This window comes from Natrix helvetica (genome assembly GCF_964273705.1).
Source record: "Natrix helvetica genome assembly, chromosome: 3".
Classification (NCBI taxonomy): Eukaryota; Metazoa; Chordata; class Lepidosauria; order Squamata; family Natricidae; genus Natrix; species Natrix helvetica.
In genome coordinates this window covers 48,774,807-48,786,919 of record NC_138549.1, presented here as the reverse complement: position 1 = coordinate 48,786,919, position 12,113 = coordinate 48,774,807, and the positions used below count along the sequence as shown (strand labels likewise).

Sequence of the window (12,113 nt, the reverse complement as noted above, 5' to 3'; positions counted from 1 at the left end):
GTGAAGCACGGGGGTGGCAACATCATGCTTTGGGGCTGTTTTTCTGCAAAGGGACTAGGACGACTGATCCGTGTACAGGACAGAATGAATGGGGCCATGTATTGTGAGATTTTGAGTGCAAACCTCCTTCCATCAGCAAGGGCATTGAAGATGAAACGTGGCTGGGTCTTTTAACATGACAATGATTCCAAACATACTGCCCGGGCAATGAAGGAGTGGCTTCGTAAGAAGGTCCTGGAGTGGCCTAGCCAGTCTCCAGATCTCAACCCCATAGAAAACCTTTGGAGGGAGTTGAAAGTCCGTGTTGCCCAGCGATAGCCCCAAAACATCACTGCTCTAGAGGAGATCTGCATGGAGGAATGGGCCAACATACCAGCAACAGTGTGTGCCAACCTTGTGAAGACTTACAGAAAACGTTTGACCTCTGTCATTGCCAACAAAGGATATATAACGAAATATTGAGATGAACTTTTGATACTGACCAAATACTTATTTTCCAGCATAATTTGCAAATAAATTATTTCCAAATCAGCCAATGTGATTGTTTGGTCTTTTTTTTACATTTTGTCTCTCACAGTTGAGGTCTACCTATGATGCCAATTACAGGCCTCTCTCATCTTTTTAAGTGGGAGAACTTGCACAATTGGTGGTTGACTAAATACTTTTTTGCCCCACTGTATCTGAGGCCTGGGGTCCCTGTTTGTATCACCCAGAGGGCCAATGTATGCCTGTACATACCTTGTTAGTTGCTTGACAATTTATCTACTCTACCTGTATTTATATATTCTTCAAAATATGTTTAATTTTTTTAAAAACTGGGAAGCTGACTTGCCACAAAGCAAAACCATCCTCCAGAAAAACCATGTATTTCTTTATTTATATTCCATCATTATTTTTATAAGTAATTCAGAGTAGCAAACATTCCAAATATCCCCTTTCTCCTATTTTCCCCACCACAGTCCTGTGAGGTAGGCTGGGCTGGGAGAAGGAATGACTGGCCCAAAATCAGCCAGTCAGCAACTCACTGAGCCACTTCTGAACTTTCCTGCAATGTGAAAAAGAGAGCTCTCTGCAGCCAGTGTTTTGTTTAGAAGTGCGTCTACCTGTCTTGAAAAAGCAGAAAACTTATAAGTATAGGACTATGCATTGCTAAGGTGGACAGGGATGCATTTGTCTGCAATTCTTTAAACAAAATATGAAGTTGCATAATCCCAGGAAAAAAATGCAGCTGCCTTAAAGAATTGCAAACAGGTGCAGCACTCCTTTCTCTTGTGCGCTCCAATATATATATATATATATATATATATATATATATATATATATATATATATATATATATATATATATATATATATATATATATATATATATATATATATATATATATATATATATATATATATATATATATATATATGTATATATAAACTCTGGCTTAGATATGTTGATGACACTTTCGTGATTTGGCCACATGGAAAAGAAAAACTGGACAACTTCCTCACACATCTCAACAACCTACACCCCAAAATACAATTCACCATGGAAATAGAAGCAAACAACCAACTTCCCTTTCTGGATGTCCTAATCTACAAAAAACCCAATGGCTCCCTAGGACACACCATCTACCAGAAAAAAACACACACCAACCGCTACTTAAATGCACAATCCCATCACCACCCTGCACAGATCAACTCTGTAGCCAAGACCCTCACCTCCAGAACCAAACGCCTAGCCGACAAAGACCACCTGAAAACTGAATTACACAAACTCACAAATGTATTAATCTCCAATGGATTCCAAAGAAAAACAATCACCAACCTAATCCAAAAGGAGACTCCCCCAAAAAACCAAGATACAGAACAGGAAAATGGCATCGCCCTCCTCCCTTACATCAAAGGCACCACAGATAAAATCAGCAAAATTCTCCACAAGCACAATATCAGGACAGCCTTCACCACTGACCAAAAATAGCCAACATCTTAAGAAAACCCAAAGACAAAATCCAGCTAGAAAACCAAGGAGTCTACGAAATACCATGCAAAATCTGCCCAGCAATATACATAGGACAAACAAACAGGAGAATAAATGCACGCATCACAGAACACAAAAATGCAGTAAGAAAAAAAGAAAAAACTTCTTCCCTTTTCCAGCACCTTAAAGCTACAGGACACGAAATCAACTTTGAAGGAGCCAGGTTAATCTCCAAAACAGAACACCTCCACAAGAGAATAATCATGGAAGCCATCGAAATAGAGAAACACCCCCACAGCATGAACAAACGTGATGATACCTCCCGCCTACCAAACATCTGGAAACCAGCCCTAGCCAACAAACGAACACCACCCACCACCCAAGCCATTAAAATACAAAACAACAATGCACACACAACCTGCACCAATCAGCACCAATCTACCAATCATGATACAACCACACAACCAATCATTCCACTTACTGAAACAAAGCCAGCACCCCATCCCCTCCCACCAAGTCTTACAGAAAGACGGCAGCTCCGTTCCCATTTTAAGCCCACATTTTGAGCCCACATTGCTTGAAGATGGCAGGTGAGATCCTGCCGAAACGTTGCAAAGACAATCTCAACCTTACACGGAAAAAGACCCGAATACAACAAAACCAGCATATATATATATTTGTTTTCGTAGATTTTCACGGGTGTAGGTATGCTGGTTTTGTTGTATTCGGGTCTTTTCCCGTGTAAGGTTGAGATTGTCTTTGCAACGTTTCGGCAGGATCACACCTGCCATCTTCAAGCTGTGGGCTTAAAATACAACAAAACCAATATATATATTTATATTTGCTTTTGAATCCAAAATGCAGAGGTACATTACAAGAGGGCAAGTAAGAATACACAATCAAGAAATGTTATTTGAAATAGGTGTTTTGTAAACTTATCTGAAACAAGTCTTCTCAGTCACTATTTTGCAAAAGCATTCACAACAATAAATATCCATCATATTCCAAATATAGGGTTCCAACTTTAGGTGACATTTATGGCTGCTTATTTTGTTTCTACTACTAGAAAAGAAATGAGTGAGAAATCATCATTTTTATAATTATTCCTGAAGTGGAAGAAACAATTATACAAAAGGCTTCAAATTTAATTGAATATATCATTACAATTAAGCCAAAGACGCAATTCCAGTAAATTAGAATTTGTTCACAGAAGTTCCCAGATTAACCCATGACATTTCCAGCAAGTGATAGGAAAGTTCTTTTTCCACCTAAGGCCCAGAAGAAATAGTACTGAGTTAAATAGACTATAAGCATAAAGGTAAAAAATGACATATGTAGTGTTATCTTCATTTTAGATGTCAAAAGAGTTTTGAGGCTCCTGATGTTGTTTTTTCTGTGGGAAACTGGTTCAAACTGGTTCAAATGGCTCTTTGAGTGTTAAGATTGCTAACCAGAGGTGGGTTTCTGCCTGTTCATCCTGGATCAGGTGAACCAGTAATGATGGCAGTGGGATGCTCCGCCCACCTGCCCAGACCTTCTGTGCATGCATAGACGCATCGTGCGAGTGCGCACATGAACAAACCGGTAGTAAAATAAATTGAAACTCACCACTGTTGCAGACCCCTTCTCGGGGGTGCGTGTGTGTGTGTGTGTGTGTGTGTGTGTGTGTGTGTGTGTAAAAGGCAGCACTGATCATAAGAGCACAAGAACAGGCACTAAACATCAGATCCATAGAAGCAGGGATTTACCACACTAGATAGAACCCAAGGGATAGATCAGTGTTTCTCAGCTGAAAGATGTATGGATATTAACTCCCAGAATTCCCCAACCATCATCAAGGAGTTTCCACAGAAGATCATGGAGAATAATAGAGCTAGGAATCTGTGGGAGTTCCAGATCAAATTAATAGACAAAGACCAGAAGAGCTCAGGAGACCAGGCAAGTGGGACAAAGTGAGGCGCCCCTCAACGTGATATCGAGTTGGCCGTGCCCACCCAGTCGCATGACCACCCAGCCACACCCACCCAGCTGGTCATTAGGGCAGACAACCGGATGTTAAATTATTTGAATCCCACCACTGGGTAAAGGTCAGTAGTAAGCATGCTAAGGGTGTAATATACGTACTCATAGTAATAGGTACTTTTTTTATTTTTGTCATCTAACACTGTTAATTGACAAGATATTTTGGGGATCGCTTGATACAGTCTGTTCTTGCCTTGTGAGCATGTGATCCAATGGTGATTACACTCGGAATCAATTTCCCTGGTTAATTTTCTCTGTTCCTTCTTCAAAGAATATAATCTCAAGCAAGTTATAAAATCTGACCTTTCTATTGCTTGATTTATATTTGCCTTTATAGTGGTTGTTTTTCTGAGCAAATAAATAAATGACCTATTATAACCTGAAGCACAGTTATATAATGGCTAGCGTTATAATAAAGGCAGTGGTCTTACTGTAATTATTGCATAGATAAAAACAATTCAGTGATTATATAATATTTGCTACAGAACTTAAGGTCTTCCATCCAAAGAATATGGCTTCTTTTTCAATATCCAGATGAGTTTGCAGCTAAATGCATTAATGAATTGTGTTGAAATTCCAAGGAGATAAAACCTCATATCCCCTAGAGAGGATTTACCATGCACAGGATTACAAGCTCAATTATTATTATTTTTTCCCTCTGCAGAATCTTTGCAACCAGATATTCTCTTCCACAAGCTACAGCTTCTCTAATTCCCAAATAGCAAGGCATAACTAGAAATAATTTGCAATCCATACATAAGAGAGAACCAATTTGAGGAAAGCTATTCTATGTGTCATGTCTGTTTCATATTTTTACTGTGAAAAAAAGAAAAGAAAAATCAATTGGTTGGCTACTTGTCCCAGTATTTCATAGCTTCTTGTGGTTGACAAAGACTACAACAGATTGTGTAATAAAACAGTCAAGTTAAATAGTTTTCATTGGGACATATGTGGATGATACTATGTATCCCAAATTCCATCTTCGGAAGCAGTCCAAGAAAAGCTTCAGTACAGGAAATATTTTTGTTATATAGCTAAATAAAAAAATGAGCTCTAGGTGTTAAAAGTGAAATACTCTTTTAAGATATGGGTTTGAGTCAAGGGAGCGGGAAGATTAGTACTTTGCCTCATGGGCATAACATGATGTTTTTTGATGATGGAATTATAGACAGGATAACGTGAAAAAATTGTTAAAATTATCTTCCTGAAAACAATTGCAATAGCTATTTATTTTTACATGATAAGGGACTGACAACAATGTTCATCATACCTTTACTAAACTGAGCAATAACAACTTTATCTCTGCAAAATGAATGATCTTGACAATATGTTTTCATTCAGTTTATACTTGCCCTTGAAATTTAGGGTCTTATTTTTTTCTTCTACAGGTGAAGAAGCCTCTGAAAGTTTAATGAACCTGAGCCCCTTTGATATGAAAAATCTCCTTCATCATATTCTCAGTGGAAAAGAATTTGGAGTCGAAAGGAGCAGTAATATATGCACATATGCGCGTGTACACACACACACACAGACACCATTCTTGTTTTCTTATTTTAAAAAAACCCTCTTGTGTATTTAAACAGTTTTTTGGCACATTTCTTTCTTCTCCATCCTTAGTGCGTCCTCTTGATTCTTCTACATCCAGCCCTGCTATATCTATCCATGAAGTCGGTCACACTGGAGCAACAAAGACAGAAAGAAGTGGCATTACAAGACTGAAGAGTGAGATGAAACAGGTGAACACATGTTTCCTTTTTGCTTAGCTTTAAGCAATAGTAACAGCATTTAGACTTATATACCACTTCACAGTGCTTTACAGCCTTTTCTAAGCAGTTTACAGACTCAGCATATTGCCCCCAACAATCTTGGTCCTCATTTTAGCCATTTTGGAAGGATAGAAGGCTGAGTCAACCTTAAGCCAGTCAGGATCGAAACTTCAGGGCTTTGGACAGCATTAGCTTGCAATACTGCATTCTAAACCACTGCACCACCACAGCTTTCTTTACACACCTTAAGACAGAAAACTATTACTTTATGGTGGGTCACAACCCATCAGTAACTTTGACCTAAGAACTGCTTAATTTTTGAATATATCTTTCCTGGGCTGCCAGATTGTATATTAGTTTTGGCATCCACCACCACCGACATTGTCATAGGTTTTTATTTATTATTTATTTATTATTATATTCCATTTTTATTATTTTTATAAATAACTCAAGGGGGTGAACATAGCTCATGCTCTTTCCTCTTCCTATTTCCTCCACTACAATAACCATGTGTACTGAGTTTGTCTGAGAGGGAGTGACTGCCAAGAGTCACCCAGCCAGCTTTCAACAGTTTCCTGGTTTTTAGGCTGGTACCTTAACCACTAAGCCAAATTTATTTACCCAAGGACTTGTGAAATGTGTGTAAAAAATTGAAATAGTGACAATGATGTTATTAGAATGCCACCGTTTATCACAGTCTCTTCAAACTGATGGGCTTTCTGGAGTAGTGCTTAATATTGCATGACCGACTAAAAAAGGGAAATTTAAAATTTATTAAATTTTAAAATGTATTTTTAAAAGGGAAAAATACTTTGTAAAAGAAGAGTGCTTATGATATATCTCTGAAGTGATAGTAACTTGCAGGTTGCACTCATTGTACTGCCCATATTCATTGATGATGCCATTATTAATATAACTATTGACAATGTTTTCCCCCTTTCTGTAGAGACATAAGAGACTAAGTAGTAATGAACAGGTAAAATGAACCATCATCTATCTATGCATAGGAAGCTGTTAAATTGCATGCTTTTCTGTGGTATCTCTCAGCTGCATTTGCAAATGCACACAATAAAATATCAAAATAAAAATTAATAATAAAATTACTAATTCATGTTTATGAGGCACATGTGTAATATGAAGCTTTTATAGGCTTGCTCTGCTTATGAGGGCTGCATGCTGTTTTCAGAGTCACTAATTCAAGGCTGTTTTCTTGAATCTATAATATTTTTGTAATTTGTTATTGTAGCATAGCAGCACCATCTTGCCATAGTAGCAATTTTCTCAGTGCCATTTCGTTACATTTAAACATGTAAAGGGTAAAGATGACTAGAAAAACATGTGTATGATTTAGGGCCAATTAACAAGCCAGGATTATCAAGAATTCCTGTTGTCTTTTCACTCTTTGAGAAGTAGGCATTCAGCCACCTGGAGCTCTTGGAGGCTATGTTTGCTATGTATTTTTACTATTTCTTTCCTGACTTCAGATTGATAGTGGAAATAAATACAACTTAACAACTTGTTTACACTGTTTACACTATCTCAATTATTAGGCATAACCCCAATCCCCCTCAAGGGAATAAAGAAAATTGTCTTTGGGGTTATCTTGCCCAATAGTATTATCTAGATTAACTGGCAGATTTCAAACAAGGTCTACCCAATCTTACCCAGAGAACTTCAAGAATTGAATTTGACATTTCTTGGCATACTCTGCCTTTGAAGTAAAGGTAGTCCTCGACTTATGATCACAAGTTAGCCAAAATTTCTCTTTATAAGTAACATAATAGTTAAGTGAGTTTTGCCCCATTTTACAACCTTTTTTGTCACAGTAGTTAAGTGAATTATTGCAGCTGTTACGTTAGTAACATAGTTGAATCTGGCTTCCCCATTGACTTTTCTTGTCAAAAAGTTGCAAAAGTGATCGTATGACAGAAAGTTGCAAAAGGTGATCACATGACCTCATGACTCTGCAACCATCATAAGTATGAAAATATGCCAAGCAATCACATTTTGATTACATGACCATGGGAATGCTGCTAAAATCATAAGCATGAAAAACAGTCACAAGTAACTTTTTCAGTGAAGTTATAACTTCAAACGGCCACTAACCAAATAGTTATAAGTAGAGGACATGTTTTCCTTCATCCAAGTCCAATTGTTTAGGTATGATTTATCCCAGTCTAATCATGATTTTTAGAATTGATTAGGAAGCAGTGCTACCTAGAATTATTTTTCCTATAACACTATTACTAGATGCTTAAGTAATGCTCTTTTTAAAACAAATTCTCAAAATATATGTGCCCAAATTATATTCTACTTCTCTGTGATGTGTGTATATTAACTGTGAATAATTTTCCATTACAAGTCCTCCATTACAGGTATAATTGCATTACAGTATAAACTGATTAGAGCCGCAATGGCGAACCTATGGCACGCGTGCCACAGGTGGCACACGGAGCCATTTTCTAGGGCACGCGAGGCATTGCCCTGTCAGCTCCAGTGCGCATGCGCACGCTGGCCAGCTGATTTTTGGCTTCATTTTTGGCCATTTCCCCCTTTCCTCCGGAGGGCAAAAAACAACCCAACATGCAAACTGGAAGTTCGGGAATGGACTTGTGATTTGCACATTGAGTCATTTTTCTCCGGAGGTTTCAAGACAGGATCTAGGACTAGAAAGGACAGTTACTATAAATTCAATGAAAGGAAAGAGGCGTAGAAGACTTCCTCCCTCTCTCTGTCTCTCTCCCCCACCACCTCCTCTCCCCTCCCCCGCCATCAATACAGGGCTCGGTGCTCCTCTTCCACAGCCCGCAGCTGCGGGTGTCTGCAAAGCCAGGCAGGAAAGGAGAAGAAAAGAGGGGGTGAACTCTCCAAGAGTGAGCAAATAAAAAGAAACACCGAAACATCTGCAGCTGCTGTGGCTTTGAAACAGGACGTCCCCATCTCTTTGCTCCCTGGCACGCTTGGCCGAGGTTCCCCAATCCATCTATCTCTCTCTCTCTCTGCGCCCCCCCCCCCCCCCAAAATAGCTCAGCGTGAACTGGGAGGAACCTCGCAGAGGAAAAGGAGGAGGAAGGAAAGTGGGGGGAGAAACGGAGGAGAAAAAGAGGGAGAGGGAGAAAGAGAAACAGAGAAAAAGAGAAATGCAGCAGAGAAGATACTGAGCCCTGATGGGCTTGCTTTTAAGAAAAGGGTTTGGGGGCTTGGACTTGGTGGTTCAATAGATCCAAGGGTTAAATAAAACGGCAGAGAGAGTTGGGGAGGTGGAGGTAGAGAACGTTAATTCCCGTGGAAAATGAGAAGCAGATTTCAAGAAAACGTTTCATCCCATAGCAGGGCTGTGGGTCGTGGAAAACAGGAAAGTGTCTGGCTTTCCACGGGGTGATCTGCTACTTTTCCTCCTCTATGGTTTTCCTGGCTTTGGGGAGGGGTCCTTAGGTTGTCGTATGTCCCCCACCCTCAATCGCCTGCCCAACAAAGAGAAGTTCCGAAAGTGCCAGCAAAGGGGACGAGGAGAGGAAAGGAAGATCCTAAGTTAGAAGATCCCAAATGAAGTTAGAAAGGCTGGGTCCCAAACCGAGCTGGCTTAACTGGGATAGGGGGAATAGGGGGTAGAGCTTCAAGGACCCTCCTCTCCTTTCCCCTCCTGAAATCGCCCCCTTTCCCCAAAAAAGCAGAGGGTGTCAGTATTTAGAGGAAGCGTCTCCCAACTTCCCCCCTTTGTGTGTCACTCTTTCTCTCTCTTTCTCCCCCTGTTTCTCCCCCCCTTTCCTTCCTCCTCCTTTTTCTCTTCACAGTTCCCTCCAGTTTTTCACGCTGAGCCATTGGGGGAGGGCAGAGGGAGAGAGAGAGACGGATTGAGGGGAGCAAAGAGATGGGGGCATCCCATTTTGAGAAGCCTCCCTTCACAAAAGATCGCTGAGAGGAGGAAAAAGGAGGATTCCCTACCCTACTCAGCGCTGTTTTCAATGGGAGGCTTTCCCCCCAGAGCTGTTTCCCTTTTCAAAAGACCACTGAGAGGAGGAAAAGCCGAGCTTCCCAAAAGACCACTGAGAGGAGGAAAAGGAGGATTCCCCACCCCACTCAGCGCTGTTTTCGATGGGAGGCTTTTCCCCCCTCTCAAAGCTGTTTTGAGATGTGAGGTCAAAAGGGGGGGGATGTTGCAGGCATCCACAGGGCGAGTTCTTGGGTGAGGGTCTCGTGCGCATGTGCAGGGGGGCGCCTGGGAGGAGCATTGCATTATGAGTGTGGGCACGCGAGTGCAGGTGACAGCATGCCCGCGCACGATTTCGGCACCCGAGGAAAAAAAGGTTAGCCATCACTGGATTAGAGGGATGGGGTGGTCGTAAAAGAATGCATTTTTGGAAGTCAGGACACTTAACAGGAGTACTACAGATCCAAGTTTGGAATTTTGAAGTTTTACTTAGCTTTATCTTCATTTCAAAAGAATGTTAACATCAGAGATGGGTTCCTACCTATTTGATACAGGTTCTATGATCGGCAGCACCATCTTGATTTTCTGTTCTGCACATGTGCAGAACAATCTTCATTAAAAAATGTAATTTTTATTTGTTTTGTAATGTTGTGTGCATTCATAGATCATTTTAAAATGACAATGCGCACGCGCACGAAGCTTTTTTTTTTACTACCGAGCTGGTAGTAATGGCAGCTGGAACCTACCCCTGGTTTACATGTGTACTTCCCAGAGTTGTTGGGAATCAAGTGAAATATAAATGTTGTTAATAATAATAATAATAATAATAATAATAATAATAATAATAATAATAATAATAATAATAATAATAATAATAATAATAATAATAATAATAATATAATAATAATAATAATAATAATAATAATAATAATAATAATAATAATAATAATAATAATATAATAACAACAACAATTAAAAAAAACAACTGACTTAGGGAAAGATGTGAAAACTTATATAGTGAATTTATCTTTTGCTATAACTTTCTGCAAACTTTAGTTTTTAAAGAATAAATAGAAAATCCCAAAACTAGATTTTTGAGGAAGGAACGCATACTTATCTATTCACAGCCCTTCTAAGGCCAAAACAGACTGTATGAGACAATTGCTGCCTTTGCCAGAATGATATAGAAAAGGTGCAACACTTGCATTGTGATCCTGCTTTCATCTGTTTGACCCTTCCATTTCACGCATTGCTTTGTGGCAAATTGGTGGTTTGTTAATATATTTGAGTCCTGGCCTTTATCCAAAAATTAGAAATAGCATTTGAGATTTGAAGTCAACTTGTATGTTAGTTCGATAAAGCTTAATAACTTCCCAGTACTACTGTTTGGTTTCATAGACCTTCTCAAATCCCTCTCGAGGAATCTACTCTTTCCATTCTGCATTTAGCAATGAGTAGCTCAGAAAGGAGAACATGCAAAACTAGAGTTAAAATATGGGGGAAATGAATTCCTCTCTGTGGTTCTGTGAATTCAAAATCCATGAAAAAGATGCACCAAATGGGTATTTGCAGAGAAAGAGAGAAAGCAGAAATGATTTACTCTTTTATACCATTGCACTCCTGGAAGATTCATAGGATTTATGACATGGATAAAACACATGCATATGTGAATAATTTTATTTAACCCTTGCATTTTTAGCAAAGTGATCCATTAACTTCAATTTTTGCAATAATCTGGTCTTTGATGTTGCATTTGCATGCATCTTCGTGGTATATGGTATAGGCCAAGATTTTGATCTTTATTGCAAATTTGCTCCAGATTTTAAAGCTTGTGGATTAAATTTATTATTTGGTGCATCAATATTCTCAGTAACAGTATTGGACACAAAATCCAGAAGTGTCAAACAGAATATAATATATTTTCATTCAGGCACAATGAAAATATTCAGTTTTCTCCAATACTACTGAAAATACAATAATGTAACCATCTAGCAGACATTAGCAAAGGGAAAAATGAATGTTTTGAGATTTACCCTTTTTAATGCATACCTATTTTATCCATGTTTTGTTGATTTTACTTACTGACATTTTTATATGTTTTGTATTTCTGTTTTATAGTTCTTCTATGGGGGCCATTCCACATCCAGCAGCATGCACTCATCCAGGTCCATGGTAATTCATCATTCAGAAATTTAAAATCTCTCTTCTCCCTTACTGTGGATAGGCACATAGCTAAGATCAACTGGCCTTAATTTACTTTACAGTAAAAATCATAACAAATTATTAATTAAAAATTAAACTTTTATGGTGTATTATATACATCATGTGATTGGAATTATATGTTCAAAACACAGGGCATGTACATTTTCCACAAACAAAAACTAGAAAAGGGACAAAATTGTATAAACAATTTAAACTCCCTA

General features: G+C 38.8%; 1 protein-coding gene across 10 annotated transcripts in view; it reads left to right on the top strand.

Moving 5' to 3' along the window:
* Window positions 1-12,113, top strand: part of PHKA2 (phosphorylase kinase regulatory subunit alpha 2) — a 142,266-nt gene that overhangs the window by 90,735 nt on the left and 39,418 nt on the right. For 6 of the 10 annotated variants that reach the window (XR_014175110.1, XR_014175111.1, XM_081949547.1 and 3 more), the window contains exons 27-30: window positions 5,382-5,483; window positions 5,611-5,729; window positions 6,706-6,735; window positions 11,809-11,862. Coding sequence is in view for 8 of the 10 variants with exons in the window: in XM_081949547.1 (XP_081805673.1) it covers window positions 5,382-5,483; window positions 5,611-5,729; window positions 6,706-6,735; window positions 11,809-11,862 (305 nt within the window). In the remaining 2 variants the exon portion in view is untranslated. Of the gene's footprint in view, window positions 1-5,381; window positions 5,484-5,610; window positions 5,730-6,705; window positions 6,736-10,817; window positions 10,842-11,808; window positions 11,863-12,113 lie in introns of those variants that run through there. The other 4 variants (XM_081949545.1, XM_081949549.1, XM_081949550.1 and 1 more) reach the window with 4 other exon arrangements.